This window comes from Ranitomeya imitator, chromosome 3 (genome assembly GCF_032444005.1).
Source record: "Ranitomeya imitator isolate aRanImi1 chromosome 3, aRanImi1.pri, whole genome shotgun sequence".
Lineage (NCBI taxonomy): Eukaryota > Metazoa > Chordata > Amphibia > Anura > Dendrobatidae > Ranitomeya > Ranitomeya imitator.
Window position 1 is genome coordinate 783355294 of NC_091284.1, and position 26217 is coordinate 783381510.

Consider the following 26217-nt stretch of genomic DNA (forward strand, 5'->3'; position numbering starts at 1 on the left):
CAAATATGGTTTTATTTTCAACTTTTATTTATTGAGCTGAAAACTTGTTGTGTCCCGGTGTCAGTTGATTTGTTTTCATCTTGGCTCAAGGTGATGACAGCATTATATTGCAGGTACTGATGGTGGTGCTAGTACCATATCGTTGATCTTCACAGGTGTTCAATATCTTCACGATCAGTGGCAGACAGGGGTATGGCTAAGATTTTCTTTTGTGTTTTGGAAAAGCAACAAGTTCTGGGCGTAGACAAATAACTTTCTTTGGTTCCTATGAATTCTTACAACTAACCACCAAGTGAAAGCATGGATGTTATGTACAAAGTGCCATGGACGTATTAACGGAGCCCCTTCAGTGCCGAGACAACATCACCGTCACTGAAGGGGCTGAAAACATTGACTTAGATATTTCTGAGGAGCATCGTACAGTCCTTTTATTCTAGGTAAGACTTGACCAGAAGCCACATCAACATCACGGTGATCAACACGATCATAAAGTTAAGGAAGAGCTCTTGTGTGGATCGTTCCATCTTCAAGTCCTAAGAGAGGGTTTGTGTACTTCTGAGAAGTCACGAAAAGCCACCAAGATCTTCACCAAAGTTCAGTCTAATAAGGAAAAAGTAAAGAGAATAAAAGAAAATGTATAGATGACTAATTAATAGAAGTAAGTGAATAAGTTTTCCAGACTCTGGTCCAACAGTCACATCAGTATTTCACGGTCGCTGTACAGAAGTCCTGCAAAACCACTTTTACCTGCATATTCGGCTCCACTTTTGCTTGGTCGACCTGGTGCAAAATAGTGTGTGCATCACTCCGCAATGATGATGTCTTTCACACAAGGTCTGCTAAACAAAAGGGGATGACACAATGGCAACAAATCAAAACAGGAACCAAGGATTCCGTCAGGTACGAGGCGGTGCGCAAGGATTCCATACAGTCGCCAGAAAATACTGACCTGGCTGCTAGACTATGGTCCTGCTAATTGATTTGCTATCTCTACTAATTAAAGGGAATATGTCAGTAGGATCAACCCTCCTAAGTTGTCTATATGGACATATAGGTCAAGTAAAGCTGAATATAATGATACCTTGACATTTACAATCCAATGTCTTATTCCAGAAAGATCCACTTTTTCTTAATATTTAAATGAGCTAAGAGGAGAACATAAATCTCTCTGAGAATCTGCCTCCAGATCTTATTTAAAAGGGGTGTTACAAGTGTGAGGCATGTAATGACTGATAGTCTGCTCTCCTGATCTACATGTCTCACACTGGTAATGCCTCCTTTCATTTAAAATAAGCTGTGGAGGAAGATTCTGAAGGAATTCTATGTCTGGCCTATAGATCTTAACGGCTAATTTACATATTAAGAAAAAATGTGCATATCTCTGGACAAAGACATTGAATTGTAGATATCAAGGTATCATTTTATTCAACTTTCTATGACCTGTATAACCATATACATGGCTTAGGAGGGTTGTTCCTACTGACAGATTCCCTTTAAGAATGATGACCATTGACATAACCTAAAATTAAACAGCCCTATACCATGTTACCCAGAAAATTTTGCATCTACATGTATCTCCCAGAACAGAACTTTCAATTTTCTCCCAGAACAGCATCACTCTTTATGGAAATATGAGATTTAGACCATCCCTACTTCTTAAAGGAGGAAACATGTGTAATAATAATATTAATCCAAGTTACTGATGCCAAAGTCACTTCCAAATGAAGGTGTCGAATCTGATTTAGATTTCTTGTTGTTTTTTTTCTTATATTATCATTAAATAATTAGTTTTCTAGGGTAACCTGTTATGGTATGATGTAGTTGTTTGTATGTGTTTGTCTTCCTGAGGATATCAATAGATCACAATGTGCCGAGGATCTGTTCTGATGCCAAGTCTTCCTAATATAATAGGCTGGCAATTACAAGGAGTCCTGTCACTGTGTATTACATTCATGGTCTAATACACTTAGTCCTCTCTTATTGCTCATAGTTTTGACTTAAGCTTCCTATTTGTCATCACCGTTCAGTAACTAATAAAAGGTGTCAGCTTCAGCGTTATTAAAGTGATTATATCAGATTAGATAAAAGGTCTGCCTATTTTTTTCAGTGCCTCTTTTCTTTATGGCTTTGTCTTGCATTGCAGGTTGGACACATTCAAGTGAATAGGGCTGTTGAATTTGGATCAAGAGACTCTCTTCTGGTCCTGACATTGTGGCTGTACATGGACCTTGAAAGTCGGAAATGTAAAACTAGGCCTAAAGGGGTTGTCCTAAAAAAAATGCCTTACTTTTACCCAAGATAAGGGATTAATGTATGATCTCTGAAGAACCCATCACTAAGACCCTACTGATAAAAAAAAAATGTGTGAGACATGTAATGACTGACAGTTGGCTCTCCTGATCTACATGTATCACACTGATAATGCCTCCTTTCATTTAAAATAATATCTGAGGTAGATTCTCAGGGAGATCTATGTCTGGCCTATAGATCTTAACAGCTCATTTACATATTTAAAAAAGTGTGGATTTCTTTGGAATAAGACATCAGATGGCAGATATCAAGGTATCATTTTATTGAACTTCCAAGGTCCTACATGCCCATGTAGAGGGGGGATCCTACTGACAGAGGATGCTTGGGTTCCTCAGCACTCTGTGACCCTGCTCTGTGACTTTACATGGTCTTTACTTTGTGGCTGAGTTGCTGCGGTTCCTTCACTTCCTAATAACCGGTGATTTTTAGGTTATTTAGATAGCAAGAAATGTCATGCTCTGACTTGTTACATTGGGGGCTCCTATTACAGGACAGCACTTGAATTCACAAATGTTAGTAAAGGCATAATGCATGGTGAGGGGCTGAATTTTACATACTTTTATGTGTGAGATATTAATTATTTCTAGAAATCCAAGTCATAGCGGCAGTCAGAATAAAAGAAAGGAAGCACAGAGATTGTTTGGCTGCGCGGGATGACTTGCCTGCTGACGTTCAACAGGGCATTTCGATATGCGTCACATTTACTCTACATGTATTGTTGGAAACAGGGCCGGCTGCAGGTTTTTGTTTGCCCCAGGTGAAAGAATCTCAGCGGGCCCCTTTAACCCAGACCACGATTCATGATGCACAGATATGGGAGAGAAATATAAGTACAGTACAATGTCAAAGATTTCACTTAGGCGAATCCTCGCAGCGCAAAGAGTGTGCACTGGGGGGAAGGGGGTTTAGCAAATCTACAGTCACGTAGAGTGACTACAGACTTTTCATTCTAGACCGGACAGTATAGTCCTCCATTCAGTATTGTGGGCACCACATATTCCTCCATAAAGTATTATGGGCTCCACATAATCCTCCATACAGTATTATGGGCACCACATAGTCCTCTATACAGTGTTATGGGACCCACATAGTGCTCCATTCAGTATTATGGGCACCACATAGTCCTCCATACAGTATTATGGGCAAAACATAGTCCTCTATACAGTATTATGGGCCCCACATAGTCTTCCATTTAGTATTATGGGCAACACATATTCCTCCATAAAGTATTATGAGCCCCACATAGTCTTCCATTTAGTATTATGGGCACTACATAGTCCTCTATACAGTATTATGGGCCCCACAATGTCCTCCATTCAGTATTATGGGCACCACATAGTCCTCTATACAGTATTATGGGCCCTACATTGTCCTCCATTCAGTATTATGGGTGCCACATAGTCCTCTATACAGTATTATGGGCCCCACATAGTCTTCCATTTAGCATTATGGGCAACACATATTCCTCCATAAAGTATTATGAGCCCCACATAGTCCTTCATACAGTATTATGGGCACCACATTGTCCTCCTTTCAGTATTATGGGCACCACATAGTCCTTCATGCAGTATTATGGGCACCACATAGTCTTGTATATAGTATTATGGGCACCACATAGACCTCCACAGAGCTCAAACGCAGAGGGGGGATGATGGGAAAGGGAGCATCAGCGGACCCTCCCTCTCCCATCATTGTTTTCAACTGTTTTGAGGGAGTGCTGTGTCGGCGCTGGCATTGGGCCCCATAGCGTGCAAGTGTCACCGAAGGCAAGTGGGCCCCCCCGTTTGTCCAGGAACCTGGCACTTTCACGAGAGCGCTGGGTGGGGACGCCGGCCCCGGTTGTAAAAGAAAATTACGGTAAGTTTCTTTTTTTATTGTTAGTTAAAAAATAAAAATTTAAACTGTGACTGACATTTATTCGATGAGTCGTCTTTATTCTAAATAGCATAGGTGGAGAGTTGGGAGCACTTGGGGTCTGTTTGATTTTGGTTCTCAATGGTCTAAACGAGGATGGACACTTTTTCTTTTTTTTTGTTTCCTTTGGGCCTTTGTAGTTGGATTGAAAAATCTGAATTTTATTCAGTCACTAAGATGTGTGTCCCAATACTCTTGATCATATGGTGTAAGAGCTCAGAAAACAGAATTCTATAATATATTTCCTTTTTAACTGCTACCGGGAGTCACAATTGGCTGTTAATTCCTAATCTCTGATCACTAGCATATCACACACTGTATAACGTATAGTGTTACAACAGCTGATTCTTTGCCACCCCGGGTCACACCTGTTATCTGATATAAATCTCCGTGACCTCCTGCATTAGCCGTAAGCTTAGAGATGATTCCTTATAAGCCTCAGACATAGAGGAGTCGTGGAGGTTGTGAGCCTGCCGCACTCTATATAGAAACGGCAGAAGAAATATGACCGCACTCAGATAAGCATTTACACCATGCGCTATAAACACAGACTGTATCCTTAACGCCTTACTAATATCCACAGCTTTATTTAGAGAAACGGGAGGGCGCCACATTAATTATAAAAGCAGCAGCTACCGCACAAAAGAGCCAATTGTCACTGCGTTTGGCGTTCCTAGATGTGTTTGAAGAGGAAGTAAACTATTAAACTGACTTAATTAATATACTATTTTTATTAAAGCTGCCCTTGTGTTCAAACATAAGGGCTTGTCCTCTTTCAGGAACATTTTTTTTTTTAACTTAAATCCATATATTTATTTTACTTGTAGGGGTTGACCGGCCCTAGAATACAAGTTTGCAACCACTCTAAATGACTACAGACTTGTGAATCCTCACGGCGCACAGTCAGGGTTCTCCGGTGCTGGTAGCAGGAGGTCATGTGACTGCAAGTATGCGATCTGCATACTTCCGGCCTTATTTCAAGTAGCCGTGTCCGTCATCGCTCAATAGGCTGTACACATCAAGTCAGCACATAATCGCATGTATACAAATCACATATTTGTGGTCACGAGCCCGCCACTCCTGGTGCCGGCACCGGAGAACCCCCCATAGCGCGCACATTGTGCTCTTCAATGATTCACAGGTCTGCAGTCATATAGAGTGACTGCAGACTTGTACTCTAAGGCTGGACAACCCTTTTAAATAACTATACTTGAGGCTGCAAAAAATCTTTGCAATTAGGTTTCATTAAAAATTTTCACAATTTGGTACTTACAATATCACTGTTTTCCTGTAAATTCAACTCCGATGTTGTCTGTAGTCATAAATCAGCTGTGTGGAGCTCAGAAAAAGACAGGTAAAAGAGGTATAAACTTTCCTATCAGAATGAGCTCATTGGCGGATTCTGAGTTAACTCATTCTGCAGCCAGCAACACAAAAGCTATATTAGGAAAAAGGTGCAACATTTTTAATTGAACCCAATTGCAAAAATGATTTTATTAACCCCTCTCTGACCTTAGACGTACTATCCCGTCGAGGTTCCCTGGGCCTATCTGACCCTCGACGAGATAGTACGACATAGCGATCAGCCGCGCTCACGGGGGGAGCGCGGCCGATTGCAGCCGGGTGTCAGCTGCCTATCGCAGCTGACATCCAGCGCTATGTGCCAGGAGCGGTCACGGACCGCCCACGGCACATTAAACCCCGGCACACCGCGATCAAACATGATCGCAGTGTGCCGGCGGTATAGGGAAGCATCGCGCAGGGAGGGGGCTCCCTGCGTGCTCCCCTGAGACCCCCGCAGCAACGCGATGTGATCGCGTTGCTGCAAGGGTCTCTTACCTCTCCTTCCTCGCTGCAGGCCCAGATCCAAGATTGCAGCGGCATCAGGGTCCTGCAGGGAGGGAGGTGGCTTCACTACGCCTGCTCAGAGCAGGCACTGTGAAGCCTGCAGCTGTGCATGTCAGATTGCTGATCTGACACACTGCACAGCAAGGTGTCAGATCAGCGATCTTACACTATAACATGATTCCCCCCCCCCAATGTTATAGTGTAAAAAAAAATATTCCAATGTGTAAAAAAATAAAAAAAAAAATTCCAAAAAATTCCCCCCCCCAAAAAATATATTGTTCCTATAAATACATTTCTTTATCTAAATAAAAAACAAACAAACAATAAAAGTGCACATATTTAGTATCGCCGCGTCTGTAACGATCCAACCTATAAAACTATATCACTAGTTAACCCCTTCAGTGAACACCGTAAAAAAAAAAAAAAAAAAAAACGAGGCAAAAAAGAACGCTTTATTCTCATACTGCCAAACAAAAAGTGGAATAACACGCGATCAAAAAGACAGATATAAATAACCATGGTACCGCTGAAAGCGTCATCTTGTCCCGCACAAAACGAGCCACCATACAGCACCATCAGTGAAAAAATAAAAAAGTTATAGTCCTCAGAATAAAGCGATGCAAAAATAATTATTTTTTCTATAAAATAGTTTTTATCGTATAAAAGCGCCAAAACATAAAACAATGATATAAATGAGGTATCGCTGGAATCATACTGACCCGAAGAATAAAACTGCTTTGTCAATTTTACCAAACGCGGAACGGTATAAACGCCTCCCCCAAAAGAAGTTCATGAATAGCTGGTTTTCGGTCATTCTGCCTCACAAAAATCGAGATAAAAAGCGATCAAAAAATGTCATGTGTCCGAAAATGTTACCAATAAAAACGTTAACTCGTTCCGTAAAAAACAAGACCTCACATGAATTTGTGGACTCAAATATGGAAAAATTATAGCTCTCAAAATGTGGTAACGCAAAAAATATTTTTTGCAATAAAAAGCGTCTTTCAGTGTGACGGCTGCCAATCATAAAAATTCGCTAAAAAACCCGCTATAAAAGTAAATCAAACCCCCCTTCATCACCCCTTTTGTTAGGGAAAAATAAAAAAATTAAAAAAATGTATTTATTTCCATTTTCCCATTAGGGTTAGGGCTAGGGTTAGGGTTAGGGCTAAGGTTAGGGTTAGGGCTAGGGTTAGGGTTAGGGCTAGGGTTAGGGCTAGGGCTAGGGTTAGGGCTAGGGTTAGGGCTAGGGGTAGGGCTAGGGTTAAGGCTACAGTTAGGGTTGGGGCTAGGGTTAGGGTTGGGGCTTAAGTTAGGGTTAGGGTTTGTATTACATTTACGGTTGGGAATAGGGTTGGGATTAAGGCTAAGGTTGTGTCAGGGTTAGGGGTGTGGTTAGGGTTACCGTTGAGATTAGGGTTAGGGGTGTGTTTGGATTAGGGTTTCAGTTATAATTGGGGGGTTTCCACTGTTTAGGCACATCAGGGGCTCTCCAAACACGACATGGCGTCCGATCTCAATTCCAGCCAATTCTACGTTCAAAAAGTAAAACAGTGCTCATTCCCTTCTGAGCTCTCCCGTGTGCCCAAACAGGGATTTACCCCAACATATGGGGTATCAGAGTACTCAGGACAAATTGGACAACAACTTTTGGGGTCCAATTCCTCCTGTTACCCTTGGGAAAATACAAAACTGGGGGCTAAAAAATAATTTTTGTGGAAAAATTTTTTTTTTATTTTCACGGCTCTGCGTTGTAAACTGTAGTGAAACACTTGGGGGTTCAAAGTTCTCACAACACATCTAGATAAGTTCCCTGAGGGGTCTAGTTTCCAATATGGGGTCACTTGTGGGGGGTTTCTACTGTTTAGGTACATTAGGGGCTCTGCAAACGCAATGTGACACCTGCAAACCAATCCATCTAAGTCTGCATTCCAAATGATGCTCCTTCTCTTCCGAGCTCTGCCATGCGCTCAAACGGTGATTCCCCCCACATATCGGGTATCAGCGTACTCAGGACAAATTGGACAACAACATTCAGGGTCCAATTTCTCCTGTTACCCTTGGAAAAACACGAAACTGCAGGCTAAAAAATAATTTTTCGGGGAAATTTTTTTTTCTTCACTGCTCTGCGTTATAAACTGTAGTGAAACACTGGGGGGTTCAAAGCTCTCACAACACATCTAGATGAGTTCCTTAGGGGGTCTACTTTCCAAAATGGGGTCACGTGAGGGGGGTTTCTACTGTTTAGGTACATTAGGGGCTCTGTAAACGCAATGTGACGCCTGAAGACCATTCCATCTAAGTCTGCATTCAAAATGGCACTCCTTCCCTTCCGAGCCCTCCCATGTGCCCAAACGGTGGTTCCCCCCCACATATGGGGTATCAGCATACTCAGGACAAATTGGACAACAACTTTTGTGGTCCAATTTCTCCGGTTACTCTCGGGAAAATACAAAACTGGGGGCTCAAAAATAATTTTTGTGGGAAAAAATTTTTGTTTTATTTTTAAGGCTCGGCATTATAAACTTCTGTGAAGCCCTTGGTGGGTCAAAGTGCTCACCACACATCCAGATAAGTTCCTTAGGGGGTCTACTTTCCAAAATGGTGTCACTTGTGGGGGGTTTCAATGTTTAGGCACATCAGTGGCTCTCCAAATGCAACATGGCGTCCCATCTCAATTCCTGTAAATTTTGCATTGATAAGTCAAACGGTGCTCCTACCCTTCCGAGCTCTCCCATGCGCCCAAACAGTGGTTTACCGCCACATATGGGGTATCAGCGTACTCAGGACAAATTGTACAACAACTTTTGGGGTCCAATTTCTTCTCTTACCCTTGGGAAAATAAAAAATTGGGGGCGAAAATATAATTTTTGTGAAAAAATATGATTTTTTATTTTTACGGTTCTGCATTATAAACTTCTGCGAAGCACTTGGTGGGTCAAAGTGCTCACCACACCTCTAGATAAGTTCCTTAGGGGGTCTAATTTCCAAAATGGTGTCACTTGTGGGGGATTTCAATGTTTAGGCACATCAGTGGTTCTCCAAACGCAACATGGCGTCCCATCTCAATTCCTGTCAATTTTGCATTGAAAAGTCAAATTGCCCTCCTTCGCTTCCGAGCTCTGTCATGCACCCAAACAGTGGTTTACCCCCACATATGGGGTATCGGCGTACTCAAGACTAATTGTACAACAACTTTTGGGGTCCATTTTCTCCTGCTACCCTTGGTAAAATAAAACAAATTGGAGCTGAAGTACATTTTTTGTGAAAAAAAGTTAAATGTTCATTTTTATTTAAACATTCCAAAAATTCCTGTGAAACACTTGAAGGGTTAATAAACTTCTTCAATGTGGTTTTGAGCACCTTGAGGGGTGCAGTTTTTAGAATGGTGTCACACTTGGGTATTTTCTATCATATAGACCCCTCAAAATGACTTCAAATGAGATGTGGTCCCTAAAAAAAAATGGTGTTGTAAAAATGAGAAATTGCTGGTTAACTTTTAACCCTTATAACTCCCTAACAAAAAAAAATTTTGGTTCCAAAATTGTGCTGATGTAAAGTAGACATGTGGCAAATGTTACTTATTAAGTATTTTGTGTGACATATCTCTGTGATTTAATTGCATAAAAATTCAAAGTTGGAAAATTGCTAAATTTTCAAAATTTTCGCCAAATTTCTGTTTTTTTTCACAAATAAATGCAGGTAATATCAAAGAAATTTTACCACTATCATGAAGTACAATATGTCGCGAGAAAACATTGTCAGAATTACCAGGATCCGTTGAAGCGTTCCAGAGTTATAACCTCATAAAGGGACAGTGGTCAGAATTGTAAAAATTGGCATGGTCATTGACGTGCAAACCACCCTTGGGGGTAAAGGGGTTAAACCCAAAATATATAAATCCAAGTAAAAAAAAAAAAAGCAAAAAAACCCCCAAATGAATATCATCCCCAAAGTTGGACGACCCCCTTAAGCACAGGTACTCTGGACCAGTCAGTTCCAGGAGAGAGCTTCTTCCGCTGCCTATGTCAGTGACATACACTGCTCAAAAAAATAAAGGGAACACTCATCACATCCTAGATCTGAATGAATGAATGAAATATTCTCATTGAATTCTTTGTTCTGTACAAAGGTGAATGCGCTGACAACAAAATCACACACAAATCATCAATGGAAATCAAATTTATTAACCAATGGAGGTCTGGATTTGGAACGATACTCAAAATCAAAGTGGAAAATCAAATTACAGGCTGATCCAAATTCAGTGGAAATGCCTCAAAACAAGGAAAAGATGCTCAGTAGTGTGTGTGTGGCCTCCACGTGCCTGTATGACCTCCATACAATGCCTGGGCATGCTCTTGGTGAGGCGTCGGATGGTCTCCTGAGGGATCTCCTCTCAGACCTGGACTGAAGCATCTGCCAACGCATGGACAGTCTGTGGTACATCGTGACGTTGGTGGATGGTGCGAGACATGATGTCCCAGATGTGTTCAATCGGATTCAGGTCTGGGGAATGGGCAGGCCAGTCGATAACTTCAATGCTTTCATCTTGCAGGAACTGCTAACACACTCCAGCCACATGAGGTCTGGCATTGATCTGCATTAGGAGGAACCCAGGGCAAACCGCTCCAGCATATGGTCTCACAAGGGGTCTGAGGATCTCATCTCGGCACCTAATGGCAGTCAGGCTACCTCTGGAGAGCACATGGAGGGCTGTGCGGCCCTCCAAAGAAATGCCACCCCACCCCATTACTAACCCACTGCCGAACCGGTCATGCTGAAGGATGTTGCAGGCAGCAGATCGCTCTCCACAGCGTCTCCAGACTCTGTCACGTTTGTCACATGTGCTCAGTGTGAACCAGTTTTCATCTGTGAAGAGCACAGGGCGCCAGTGGCGAATTTGCCAATCCTGGTGTTCTGTGGCAAATGCCAAGTGTCCTGCACGGTGCTGGGCTGTGAGTACAACCCCGATCTGTGGACGTTGGGCACTCAAACCATCCTCATGGAGTCAGTTTCTAACCATTTGTGCAGACACATGCACATTTGTTGCCTGCTGGAGGTCATTTTGCAGGGCTCTGGCAGTGCTCCTCCTGTTCCTCCTTGCACAAAGGCTGAGGTCGCTGCTGGGTTTTTGCCCTCCTACGGCCCCCTCCATGTCTCCTGGTGTACTGGCCTGTCTCCTGGTGGTGCCTCCAGCCTCGAGACACTACGCAGACAGACAAAGCAAACCTTCTTGCCACCACAGCTTGCATTGATGTGCCATCCTGGATGAGCTGCACTACCTGAGCCACTTATGTGGGTAGTAGAGTCTGTCTCATGCTACCACGAGTATGAAAGCACAGCCAACATTCGAAAGTGACCAAAACGTCAGCCAGAAAGCATTGGTACTGAGATGTGGTCTGTGGTCCCCACCTGCAGAACCACTCCTTTATTGAGTGTGTCTTTATAATCGCCAATAATTTCCATCTCTTGTCTATTCCATTTGCACAACAGCATGTGAAATTGATTGTCAAACAGTGTGGACAGTTTGATTTCACTGAAGTTTGATTTACTTGGAGTTATATTCTGTTGCTTATGTGTTCCCTTTATTTTTTTGAGCAGTATATATGAAAATGGCTGGCAATCTGGATTAGTTCAATAATTGAATGGGATTGTCCAGTAGACATTACTTAAATACTACAGTGCCCCATATAAAATGAAAAATCCATATAGTCACCTTTCGAACAGAAGCTAGTCACCTTTCGAACAGAAGCTGTCCCAGCGATGTTGGCCCCTTGTCTCCAAGCATTCATGAAACTCTGTTATGTGAGCACTGAAGCCCATCTGTGGCCACTGATGGGCTGCAGCCTTCCCAGTTAACATAGCAATGTATTGTGACTGCAGGGATTTTTCATTTTATATGGGACACTGTAGTATTTAAGAAGGGATAGTTCAGTAGGGACAGCTGCTTAATGCTAGACCCCTTCTACATCATAGTTAATTAAGAGTCAAAAAGGGGTCTGGGTTAGCTGAAAAATCCAGTTGGCTAGCCAAATCTCAGGCACAGGAATGGCTGGAAAGATTTCTACCTCTGTTGAAAACAACGCAGAAGTGGAGCCGATTGGCATAAATCTCTGGGTCCCAGTGGAATTATGGGCCCCATAGCAAGTAGAGAAGGTGTCTAGGACTGCGAGGGGTTAATAAGAAATTAAGACGTTATGACAAAGCTGTTACTTGAGTCCTGTGGACGTGCAGGACACCGGATTGGTGGATGGATCGTTTGAGGGAGGGAAGAAGGGGACCTTTTTCATATCACATCATCATTGGAGGATCATCCACCCTCCCGACCCTTTGGTTTTGTGGTAAATGGTTTATGCATGGTAGTCATCATGGAGTTTTGGCCCAGAGGTTTACACATGATCACTGCCTTGAGTGGTGACTCGGCATGCGGTGAGTTATCTTTTGGTGCTATACTGGGATAAAAATAAAATAAACGTGTTCCGTTATTTATTTGGTAAATCAATAAAGCTGTGGCTATTTTGTTCACCCAACACTGGTCTTTGTGTTGAGTTTTTTTTTATAGGGCCTTGTTATTCAGGTAAGGTAAATGGAAGCAGTCAACCTGTTCCACCAAGGAATGTCTTCCAAGGAAGTGGGACTGCTTTATTTTGGTGGAATTTACATGAATCCTGAACCTTTTTAGTCCAAAACATCCCTGAGTTTGTTGAGATTATATCTAAAAAATGGGAGCATTACAATGAATTATAGGCTGTTGGTAACAATGAGACCTATCAAGAGCGATTTATCCTTTCTTATGTGAGAGAGGGGCTTCTCAGGCCCCAAGACTGAGGGTCATTGTTACCTATGCCTAGCCCTAGTTGCCAACAGTAAAAGATTGTAACCTGTACGCCAAGTAGAGTTGAGCAAACGATTCGCAGGTCCAGCAGGCACATTGGTCCTCCGTGTCAACCAGACCAAAGCCCTGCTATCGTCCTGCTACTTAACTGAATCTTGACTGCCTCATCTGATTAGTAGGCTCCAGCAATGTCGTGAATGGCCTATTAATAAGAAGAGGCGCGCAGCATGCCAGCAGATAGAAGCCTTGAACTTCCAACATGGCCACTAGTAGAGTGTTCATTTTAGGACATGATCACATATCAAAGTCAAACATCAGAAATACTCTGTCTGATACCTGATTCTGATATTTGACTCTGATACCTGACTTTGATACCTGATCCTGATTCTGATAGCTGACTCCGATACCTGACTTTGAAACCTGAATAACATAGTAACATAGTTAGTAAGGCCGAAAAAAGACATTTGTCCATCCAGTTCAGCCTATATTCCATCATAATAAATCCCCAGATCTACGTCCTTCTACAGAACTTAATAATTGTATGATACAATATTGTTCTGCTCCAGGAAGACATCCAGGCCTCTCTTGAACCCCTCGACTGAGTTCGCCATCACCACCTCCTCAGGCAAGCAATTCCAGATTCTCACCGCCCTAACAGTAAAGAATCCTCTTCTATGTTGGTGGAAAAACCGTCTCTCCTCCAGACGCAAAGGATGCCCCCTCGTGCCCGTCACCTTCCTTGGTATAAGCAGATCCTCAGCGAGATATTTGTATTGTCCCCTTATATACTTATACATGGTTATTAGATCGCCCCTCAGTCGTCTTTTTTCTAGACTAAATAATCCTAATTTCGCTAATCTATCTGGGTATTGTAGTTCTCCCATCCCCTTTATTAATTTTGTTGCCCTCCTTTGTACTCTCTCTAGTTCCATTATATCCTTCCTGAGCACCCGTGCCCAAAACTGGACACAGTACTCCATGTGCGGTCTAACTAGGGATTTGTACAGAGGCAGTATAATGCTCTCATCATGTGTATCCAGACCTCTCTTAATGCACCCCATGATCCTGTTTGCCTTGGCAGCTGCTGCCTGGCACTGGCTGCTCCAGGTAAGTTTATCATTAACTAGGATCCCCAAGTCCTTCTCCCTGTCAGATTTACCCAGTGGTTTCCCGTTCAGTGTGTAATGGTGATATTGATTCCTTCTTCCCATGTGTATAACCTTACATTTATCATTGTTAAGCCTCATCTGCCACCTTTCAGCCCAAGTTTCCAACTTATCCAGATCCATCTGTAGCAGAATACTATCTTCTCTTGTATTAACTGCTTTACATAGTTTTGTATCATCTGCAAATATCGATATTTTACTGTGTAAACCTTCTACCAGATCATTAATGAATATGTTGAAGAGAACAGGTCCCAATACCGACCCCTGCGGTACCCCACTGGTCACAGCGACCCAGTTAGAGACTATACCATTTATAACCACCCTCTGCTTTCTATCACTAAGCCAGTTACTAACCCATTTACACACATTTTCCCCCAGACCAAGCATTCTCATTTTGTGTACCAACCTCTTGTGCGGCACGGTATCAAACGCTTTGGAAAAATCGAGATATACCACATCCAATGACTCACCGTGGTCCAGCCTATAGCTTACCTCTTCATAAAAACTGATTAGATTGGTTTGACAGGAGCGATTTCTCATAAACCCATGCTGATATGGAGTTAAACAGTTATTCTCATTGAGATAATCCAGAATAACATCCTTCAGAAACCCTTCAAATATTTTACCAACAATAGAGGTTAGACTTACTGGCCTATAATTTCCAGGTTCACTTTTAGAGCCCTTTTTGAATATTGGCACCACATTTGCTATGCGCCAGTCCTGCGGAACAGACCCTGTCGCTATAGAGTACCTAAAAATAAGAAATAATGGTTTATCTATTACATTACTTAGTTCTCTTAGTACTCGTGGGTGTATGCATCCGGACCCGGAGATTTACAGTGGGGCAAAAAAGTATTTAGTCAGTCAGCAATAGTGCAAGTTCCACCACTTAAAAAGATGAGAGGCGTCTGTAATTTACATCATAGGTAGACCTCAACTATGGGAGACAAACTGAGAAAAAAAAATCCAGAAAATCACATTGTCTGGTTTTGTATCATTTTTTTTGCATATTATGGTGGAAAATAAGTATTTGGTCAGAAACAAACAATCAAGATTTCTGGCTCTCACAGACCTGTAACTTCTTCTTTAAGAGTCTCCTCTTTCCTCCACTCATTACCTGTAGTAATGGCACCTGTTTAAACTTGTTATCAGTATAAAAAGACACCTGTGCACACCCTCAAACAGTCTGACTCCAAACTCCACTATGGTGAAGACCAAAGAGCTGTCAAAGGACACCAGAAACAAAATTGTAGCCCTGCACCAGGCTGGGAAGACTGAATCTGCAATAGCCAACCAGCTTGGAGTGAAGAAATCAACAGTGGGAGCAATAATTAGAAAATGGAAGACATACAAGACCACTGATAATCTCCCTCAATCTGGGGCTCCACGCAACATCCCACCCCGTGGGATCAGAATGATCACAAGAATGGTGAGCAAACATCCCAGAACCACGCGGGGGGACCTAGTGAACGAACTGCAGACAGCTGGGACCAGTGTAACAAGGCCTACCATAAGTAACACACTACGCCACCATGGACTCAGATCCTGCAGTGCCAGACGTGTCCCACTGCTTAAGCCAGTACATGTCCGGGCCCGTCTGAAGTTTGCTAGAGAGCATTTGGATGATCCAGAGGAGTTTTGGGAGAATGTCCTATGGTCTGATGAAACCAAACTGGAACTGTTTAGTAGAAACACAACTTGTCGTGTTTGGAGGAAAAAGAATACTGAGTTGCATCCATCAAACACCATACCTACTGTAAAGCATGGTGGTGGAAACATCATTCTTTGGGGCTGTTTCTCTGCAAAGGGGCCAGGACGACTGATCCGGGTACATGAAAGAATGAATGGGGCCATGTATCGTGAGATTTTGAGTGCAAACCTCCTTCCGTCAGCAAGGGCATTGAAGATGAAACGTGGCTGGGTCTTTCAACATGACAATGATGCAAAGCACACCGCCAGGGCAACGAAGGATTGGCTTCGTAAGAAGCATTTCAAGTTCCTGGAGTGGCCTAGCCAGTCTCCAGATCTCAACCCTATAGAAAACCTTTGGAGGGAGTTGAAAGTCCGTGTTGCCAAGCGAAAAGCCAAAAACATCACTGCTCTAGAGGAGATCTGCATGGAGGAATGGGCCAACATACCAACAACAGTGTGTGGCAACCTTGTGAAGACTTACAGAAAACGTTTGACCTCTGTCATTGCCAACAAAGGATATATTACTAAGTATTGAGATGAAATTTTGTTTCTGACCAAATACTTATTTTCCACCATAATATGCAAATAAAATGTTAAAAAAACAGACAATGTGATTTTCTGGATTTTTTTTTCTCAGTTTGTCTCCCATAGTTGAGGTCTACCTATGATGTAAATTACAGACGCCTCTCATCTTTTTAAGTGGTGGAACTTGCACTATTGCTGACTGACTAAATACTTTTTTGCCCCACTGTATCTATTTTAATCTTATTTAGCCGGTTTCGCACCTCTTCTTGGGTTAGATTTGTGACCCTTAATATAGGGTTTTCATTGTTTCTTGGGATTTCACCTAGCATTTCATTTTCCACCGTGAATACCGTGGAGAAGAAGGTGTTTAATATGTTAGCTTTTTCCTCGTCATCTACAACCATTCTTTCCTCACTATTTTTTAAGGGGCCTACATTTTCAGTTTTTATTCTTTTACTATTGATATAGTTGAAGAACAGTTTGGGATTAGTTTTACTCTCCTTAGCAATGTGCTTCTCTGTTTCCTTTTTGGCAGCTTTAATTAGTTTTTTAGATAAAGTATTTTTCTCCCTATAGTTTTTTAGAGCTTCAATGGTGCCATCCTGCTTTAGTAGTGCAAATGCTTTCTTTTTACTGTTAATTGCCTGTCTTACTTCTTTGTTTAGCCACATTGGGTTTTTCCTATTTCTAGTCCTTTTATTCCTACAAGGTATAAACCGCTTACAGTGCCTATTTAGGATGTTCTTAAACATTTTCCATTTATTATCTGTATTCTTATTTCTGAGGATATTGTCCCAGTCTACCAGATTAAGGGCATCTCTAAGCTGGTCAAACTTTGCCTTCCTAAAGTTCAGTGTTTTTGTGACTCCCTGACAAGTCCCCCTAGTGAAAGACAGGTGAAACTGTACAATATTGTGGTCGCTATTTCCTAGATGCCCGACCACCTGCAGATTTGTTATTCTGTCAGGTCTATTAGATAGTATTAGGTCTAAAAGTGTTGCTCCTCTGGTTGGATTCTGCACCAATTGTGAAAGATAATGTTTCTTGGTTATTAGCAGAAACCTGTTGCCTTTATGGGTTTCACAGGTTTCTGTTTCCCAGTTAATATCCGGGTAGTTAAAGTCCCCCATAACCAGGACCTCATTATGGGTTGCAGCTTCATGTATCTGCTTTAGATGTAGACTTTCCATGATTTCTGTTATATTTGGGGGTTTGTAACAGACCCCAATGAGAATTTTGTTACCATTTTTCCCTCCATGAATTTCGACCCATATGGACTCGACATCCTCATTCCCTTCGCTAATATCCTCCCTTAAAGTGGACTTTAGACAAGACTTTACATAGAGACAAACCCCTCCTCCTCTCCGATTTTTACGATCCTTTCTAAACAGACTGTAACCTTGTAAGTTAACTGCCCAGTCATAGCTTTCATCTAACCATGTCTCATTTATTCCCACTATGTCAAAGTTACCTGTAGATATTTCTGCTTCTAGTTCTTCCATCTTGTTTGTCAAGCTTCTGGCGTTTGCGAGCATGCAGTTTAGAGGATTTTGTTTTGTTCCAATCTCCTCACTGTGGATTGTTTTAGAAATGTTCTTACCTCCCTTCTGAGTATGTTTTCCTGGGTCTTCTTTGTTCGAGTCTAATGTTTTTCTTCCCGTCCCCTCTTCTTCTAGTTTAACGCCCTCCTGATGAGTGTAGCGAGTCTTCTGGCGAATGTGTGTTTCCCAGGTTTGTTGAGGTGTAGTCCGTCTCTGGCGAGGAGTCCATCGTACAAGTAATTCACACCGTGGTCCAGGAATCCGAATCCATGTTGTCTGCACCATCGTCTTAGCCAGTTGTTCGCATCAAGGATCCTGTTCCATCTCCTGGTGCCATGCCCGTCTACTGGAAGGATAGAAGAAAAAACTACCTGTGCATCCAGTTCCTTTACTTTCTTCCCTAACTCTTCAAAGTCCTTGCAGATTGTCGGTAGGTCCTTCCTTGCCGTGTCATTGGTGCCAACATGTATCAGAAGAAATGGGTGGACGTCCTTGAAGCTGAAGAGCTTTGGTATCCTATCGGTCACATCCTTGATCATCGCATCTGGAAGGCAGCATACTTCTCTTGCGGTTATGTCCGGTCTGCAGATGGCTGCTTCTGTGCCTCTCAGTAGTGAGTCTCCCACCACCACCACTCTTCGTTGCTTCTTGGCTGTACTTTTTGCTGTCACTTGTTGCTGTGTGCCCTTTTCTTTTTTGCTTGCTGGTATTGCTTCATCCTTAGGTGTGCCATCTTCATCCTCTACAAAGATTTGATATCGGTTCTTCAGTTGTGTGGTTGGTGATTTCTCCATCGTCTTCTTGCTTCTTTTGGTCACATGCTTCCACTCATCTGCTTTTGGAGGTTCTCTGACACTTTTCTCACCTTCTGTGACCAGTAGAGATGCTTCTGTTCTGTCTAGGAAGTCTTCATTCTCTTTGATGAGTTTCAAAGTTGCTATTCTTTCTTCCAGACCCCGCACCTTTTCTTCTAAAAGGGCCACTAGTCTACACTTCTGACAGGTGAAATTGGATTCTTCTTCTGGTCGATCTGCGAACATGTACATGCTGCAGCTCACCATGTAGGTTGTCACATCTGCCATGTTGCTCCTAGATCCTGCTGACTTGCTGTGTGTTTTCCTTCTTGTGTAGTGCATAGTGTGTAATCTACTCAGTCAAGCTTTCTTGCAATAATGTCCTACAGGCAAAAATTACGGCGCGCGGTTTGGTGATGCTTTCCAAGCAGCTGGTCCCGGCTGTACCCAACGATCTTCTTGCTGAGGGAGACTTTTCGCTTTTCCCAGGAGGCACCTGGAATATGCAAATTATCCTCCTCAAGCTTGAATCCCTGGTTTGGTGATGCTTTCCAAGCAGCTGGTCCCGGCTGTACCCAACAATCTTCTTGCTGAGGGAGACTTTTCGTTTTTCCCAGAAGGCACCTGGAATATGCAAATTATCCTCCTCAAGCTTGAATCCCTGGTTTGGTGATGCTTTCCAAGCAGCTGGTCCCGGCTGTACCCAACAATCTTCTTGCTGAGGGAGACTTTTCGTTTTTCCCAGAAGGCACCTGGAATATGCAAATTATCCTCCTCAAGCTTGAATCCCTGGTTTGGTGATGCTTTCCAAGCAGCTGGTCCCGGCTGTACCCAACGATCTTCTTGCTGAGGGAGACTTTTCGCTTTTCCCAGAATGCACCTGGAATATGCAAATTATCCTCCTCAAGCTTGAATCCCTGAATTTTGAATCTGATACCTGACTCTGATACCTGATTCTGATACTTGAGTCTGATACCTGACTCTGATAACTGATTCTGATGCCTGACTCTGATACCTGACTCTGATACCTGACTCTGATACCTGACTCTGATACTTGAGTCCGATATCTGACTTTGATACCTGAGTCTGATACTTGACTCTGATACCTCACTCTGATACCTGACTCTGATACTTGAGTCTGATACCTGACTTTGATACCTGAGTCTGAAAGTAGTCAAGTATCAGGTATCAGACTGATTTATTGAAATCACAGAGCAAGGAGTTTCGGCCACATGTATACATCGACAGTCACATAAGCAAATAGAAGACTGATATCCTTCAATTGAAAGTATAGCACAGTGGTAAGGTGTGCAGGCTTATAAACAGAGGTTTGAGTTCAAATCCCGGCAATGGAACTTAATTATTTGTCTTATTATTTTAGACCAAAACTATGTGTGATGCAGATGCTTCACCCTTAGGCTATAGATTATTAGACTTCAGTAGGATAGTAAGAATGTCAGATATTAAAAGTGGAGCATGATTGGAGTGTGTGTGGTAACCTGCATAACTTAAAAAAAAATCAAACATAGGATTTGAACCCAGAAAAAACTCCCATCACCTGGCATCCTTACCATTGTACCACAACCTCAAGCTATACCAAATATGATTTTTTTTTGTTAATTAAATCTTCTTTGCAACTCTCAATGAGTGGGAAAATCTTTAGAATTTTTATTTTGACATATGATATGTGACTTTCTTCACTCATCAAAGTGAAACATCTCTAAGGTTTATGTGCCAGGAAGCATAAGTTGAAAAACAAAGTTTACTTTCCCTGGGCTTGAACTCAAGTTTCTATTCCATAAGCCACGAATTAACCACTCAGCCATTAGCTCAAATGGTAGTGAAATTATATAATTTCTTCGCTTATGAAATGAACCATTCAAGCACTGTATTGAGGGTATCTGAAAAACCTTCTGATTCTGATGTTTAAATGTTTCATGTATCAAAATCAGGTATCAAACTCAGGTATCAGAATCATGTATCAGAGTCTGGTATCAGAGTCTGTTATCAGAGTCAGGTATCAGAGTCAGGTATCAGAATCAGGTATCATCAAATTCAGGTATCAGACTCAAGTATGAAAGTCAGGTATCAGAGTCAGGTATCAGCGCCAGGTATCAGAGTCAGGAATCAAATTCAAGTATCAAAGTCAAGTATCAGGATCAGGTATCAAAGTCAGGTATCAGAGTCAAGTATCAGAATAAGGTATCAGACAGAGTATTTCTGATGTTTGACTTTGATATGTGATCATGTTCTGAAATGAACACTGTACGCTAGACCAGGATCCAACAAGGAGCGCTGCCTGCATTGAATCTTCATCCCTGCATACACAATGGCATTGTGTGTAGGTGTGTTCTCATTCCTCTACTGTCTGCACGGCGGCTTGCTGCACCCAGGATTGCTCAGAGGTTGGCAGTCATTGCTGACAGAAGAGGGAAATGTGAGGATGTTCTGACACTGTCAAAGCCTGCTCTTGTCTCCATCTCCTGTCAGCATCGGCCACCTACTGCTATGCAATCCCGTGTGCAGTGAGAGGGCACTGCATGAGACAGGACCGGGAGATCTGAGGGCACCTGCGCACACTGACAATGCACAAGCTCATACCAGATCAGTGTGCGTGGGCATCCTCCAATCCACCTGTCCGTATCAGCGGCCACTCACTGCACACAAAATCACACTTTAGCAGGTGGCCAACATGGACGGGGGAGGGAGAGAGATGAGTGCAGATTCTGACACTACAGGATCTGAGTGTACAGTGTCAGAGCGTGCTCTCATCTCCTCTTCATTGGCTGCTAACTGGTATGCAATGCTGTGTGCAGCAAGTGGCCGCTACACACAGGAGACGGATGGGAAGGCACCTGTGTGCACTGACACTGTGTGTGCTCTACACTTCTGCGGTGACAGTGTTTTCAGGACTGAGGATTTAACACAAACAGGGCTCCGAAGCAAGCACTGTCAATCATCATAGGGGAAGGGGCGGAGGATGGTAACTGAGAAGTTGGACGATGAACTGAGAACTTTTTCATCTTAAGGGTGCATTTTTTACATAGAACAGAATAAGTAACGTCTGTACCACAAGTATGATTTTTTTTATAGGGACTAGGAGTCCTATATGAACGTACATATGGTGTAAATTCAGTTTTTGGGGTGATAAATTCCCTTTAACAAAACATTTATCTCTTTTAAACCTTTATATCTCTGTCCAGTGGTGGTGGAGCTGGCTTTGTCAATGTAGCAGTGCTGAGTTTGTCATTTTGCGTGACTCATCATGATATTACTGTGCAATGAGTGGTGTTACCCATGACTGCTCGTAGAGGTTCTGTATTATCTAATGTTACTAGGATGTTACAGGATACAGTGCCAAATAGCATAGCCATAAATTGAGTTCTGCTACATCTGTGCATCTGAAATATTCTGAATACTACAGCTCTGGCGTTGTCAGTGTAAAAGTGCTGATCCTGTCATTGGGAATAACTTATGAGATCACAATGTTGTCTACAGTTTTACCTAGGATTTCAGATAAACCTTCTATAATGTATGCTAGCTGTGCTTTGGCCTACGGCTTTCTCCCCCGGCATTCCCCAAACACAAGAGTGTTCTGCTCGGCCAAGTGCTCCTTTGCTCTCTATGAGAGTCACACTGTTTCTTACGCAAACAAAGGAAATAATAATAATAATAATCTTTATTTTTATATAGCGCTAACATATTCCGCAGCGCTTTACAGTTTGCACACGTTATCATCACTGTCCCCGATTGGGCTCACAATCTAAATTCCCTATCAGTATGTCTTTGGAATGTGGGAGGAAACCGGAGTGCCCGGAGGAAACCCACGCAAACACGGAGAGAACATACAAACTCTTTGCAGATGTTGTCCTGGGTGGGATTAGAACCCAGGACCCCAGCGCTGCAAGGCTGTAGTGCTAACCACTGCGCCACCGTGCTGGAAATCCGACGTGCTGGATCATTCTCTCTCAATGCGTTCGTTGGGGGACAGTCGAGAACCCCCCCATACACATTAGACTGTTGGACGATGAGTGGGTTTAACCACATTAGTTAATACTTTCTCACCAGTCAGACCAATTTTACAAAGAGGTGCATCTCACAAAATTAGAATATCATCAAAAAGTTAATTTGCTTCAGTTCTTCAATACAAAAAGTGAAACTCATACATTACATAGAGTCATTACACACAGAGCGATCTATTTCAAGTGTTTATTTCTGTTAATGTTGATGATTATGGCTTACAGCCAATGAAAACCCAAAAGTCATTATCTCAGTAAATTAGAATAATTAACAAAAAAAAACACCTTGCAAAGGCTTCCTAAGTGTTTAAAAAGGTCCCTTACTCTGTTTCTGTAGGCTCCACAATCATGGGGAAGACTGCTGACTTGACCAAAGCGACTGTATTTTCATGATCATCAGAGATGGGGCTTTCGTACATCCACATTTTTGGTGAAGATGCACTTTTTTCTCATCTCATTAATCTCTTGTAACCCTTCTAAGATCGCTTTTTGCCTGTGTCAAAACCAATTGAGAAGCGGAGCAGATTGCCATAACGTCCTGGGTACTTATGGAAAATTTGTGCCAGACCTCATGGGACCGAAGAAAGAAATGAGCATTAAATTGGCCAAAATTTTATGCCCCGCGACCAATCCGATGCAAAATGTGCAGGTCATATATGTGGATTTTTATACAGATTTGCTACGAAAATGCTGCAGAATGGCTGGGGATTAAATCAGCAGCAAATCCACATCAAAATCCTCATGTAAGAAATGCTGATTTTTCTCATTTCCAGGATTATTTGCCAGGAACATAAAATAACAGCCTGTGTGAATCCATCTTAAGGAAATCTCTTATTACAGTGCTTATAATAGAGTTGTATATAAATTAGATGGACACCTTTAGAGTGGGGTGAAGAGATTTTTCCTTTTACCAAAATAGTTTCATTAACATTTTAGCACCATTTGTATTTTTTTTTGTTTTTTGTTTTTTTATAGTTTTTGGTTCCCTGCTCATTGCTGGCTGCAGAATGAGTTAACTGAGATTCTGACAGTGAGTTTGCAATTATTTTTTTTTTTTAGCTTTTTTTCAGAGCTCCTCACAGCTGGTTTATGACCACATCAAAGTCTAGCTCAACTTTGATGTGTTCTTTGGTCATAAAGCAGCAGGAAGGAGTTTAGAAAAAGATAGATAAAAGAATTGTAAGTTCCATGTCAGAAGGAACTCGCTGACAGATTCCTGTTTCACTCATTCTGCAGCCAGCAATATAAAGTAAAACTTAAAAGATTATTTTTTTGTTTGTTGTTGTTTATGAAACCCAATTGCAAAAATTAGTTCTACCCCAAAATACTGGCATTTAAATAAAAAAATAAAAAAAAGACACCATAGGCATCTACATCCTTTGAATGCGGCTCTATTAAAATGGAGATGACAGATTTTGTCCTGGCAGATGAGATACTCAGGTATTTTGATGAAGTTTTTTGAAACCAAAGTCAAGAATGGCTCATAAATGGAAGACATCTGTATAAAAAAAAAAAAAGGAGTCTTCTAATTTTTAATGAATTCCCTTTTTTGCTTTGGAATTAAAAAAAAACTGCATCTAAAAACCTGAGCTTCTGAATATGACCTAAAGCTACCCTTTATCGATATTTTCATCTAGGACTGTATCTGAATCCACTATATCATTTTATTTTATAGGGATGTTAATGGAGACAGCCCTTAAGTGTTACAGCAAAGCCACATTCTGCCCCCTTAAAAAAACAAACAATATTTTTATGCTACATTGCCAAGATTATTTGACATATTTTGCAGTATACAGATAATGTATGGATTTATATTTTTTGCTCAATTTAAAAAAAAAAAAAAAAATTTTTGATAGTCTCAGCTGAAGTTAAAAAATTATTTTTAAAAAATTTGCAAGAAGATAAAGAAAAAAATTGAAATGACTTCTAAGTGTCTGTAATGGTGCGGATTTATATGCGCAGTGTAAGCCTAGCGGGCAATGCTCTTACATCGGGCACTTACTATATCTACACGAGCTGCCAAGAATGCCGTATCCTATCTGAAATGTAGAAATACAGGACAGCTGAGCTGCGCCTGGCTGATGCCATTGTCTAGCACATACCATCCTGCTACATTCCAGGCTTAGAATAGACTGTAAAGTATAATAGAGACTACATGTTAAGCCCATGGAAACACAGCGCCCTAATAAAGTGTGATAGCAGGAGAGCTGATTACCTGAGCTAATGGCGCGGATCGGTCAGTCCTGGGGCACTTGGATGTTATCAATCCCTTCTTGGCTTTGACTCTCGTCACCTCCCTGGGCAATGTGATTTGCAAGTGTCTGTGTTGGAACTAAAGTAGCAAAGAGGGTGGAGAGCATCAAATGAACGGGCAGAATTTCTGATGAGGTCATGCTTTCTGAATATATATGGCAAGAAGTGAACATACATAGTCGTATTGAGTCTACGCTATAGGTTAAAAAAAATCAATCGATTCATGGATTTTACCAACTCCTTTATTTGCCGAGATGGCTCCTCTCGTTGGCGACCTAGCATCTGTTTTTAGATCGTGTTCAACGCCTACGATCTCTGCGGAGATGCACGTTAATGGCTCGTTAAGAGCTTGTCAAGCCCCCTTATAAATACGCAGCTATTTCCATCCCACCCACAAACGTCACTTTTGATACTGTAGATCCGCTATTCTTTAGGGACACAATTAGGTGCCTGCCCTTGAGTTGGTCGTTAATTCTATCACGTGATCTTTTAAAATTCTCCTCCTTCCACTTTACACAATCGGCCCGTCGAAGCCAAGGGGCTTATATGTCATCTGATATCACAGCACAATAACGTGACCTCTAGATATTTAGGATGAAATGTTCTAGAAGGAATTACTGCTCTTTGGCTTAGTTAAAAGAAAGCTGCAAAGTGAAGCCCGTATAAACAGCTTACTTTTCCAAAAAAATGTCCACCCTTTGGGTCAAAGTTAATATAAGGGGATCGGGCAACATGTATCAGCTATCAGGTTACCTTTAAAAGGAATCTGTTAGAAGGATCAACCCAGCTCCACTGATGACTCCTGTCAGCGTCGCAGCTCTTCCTGTATGAGCGGTCACGTGGTGCCGCACATTACAGTGATGCATATGCGGCTCCACCTCCCATAGGGGTGGAGCCGCATATGCATCACTGTAATAAGCGGCACCACGTGACCGCTCATACAGGAAGAGCTGCGACGCTGAGAGGAGTCGTCGGGGGAGCTGGGTAAGTATTTTAATGCCAGCGGGCGGGCGCACAGGAGGAGGGAGGGGGGAGATAACCAGGAACTTTACTTTAACCACAAAAAAAATTTAAAAAATAAGATTTTTCATTCCTTCTCTCCAGCGAACGCTGCTGGAGAGAAGAAATGAATGGGGCTTCAGCACCACAAGCTGGGGGGACAGTGCTTACTGTAGCGCTGTCTCCTGCACGCCACACAGACTGCACACGGACAGCATCCGTGTGCGGTACGTGTTTTACACGGACCCATTGACTTTAATGGGTCCGTGTGATCCGTGCGTTCCCACAAACACTGACATGTCTCCTTGTTTTTCAAACGGA

At 42.2% G+C, this 26217-nt stretch overlaps 1 protein-coding gene across 1 annotated transcript; it reads right to left on the reverse strand.

Moving 5' to 3' along the window:
* Nucleotides 1-293: 293 nt before the first annotated feature.
* LOC138671182 (sarcolipin-like) lies at nt 294-24972 on the reverse strand. The gene is made up of 2 exons (XM_069759134.1): nt 24860-24972; nt 294-600 (listed from the first exon to the last, which is right to left on the reverse strand). Exon 2 carries the CDS (start codon nt 522-524, stop codon nt 429-431), a length of 96 nt encoding a protein of 31 aa, XP_069615235.1. The 5' UTR covers nt 525-600; nt 24860-24972; the 3' UTR covers nt 294-428.
* Nucleotides 24973-26217: the final 1245 nt, after the last annotated feature.

What these genes read in the sequence shown, in the direction of transcription:
- LOC138671182 (XM_069759134.1), bottom strand. Translation starts at nt 524, where the DNA reads ATGGAACGATCCACACAAGAGCTCTTCCTTAACTTTATGATCGTGTTG.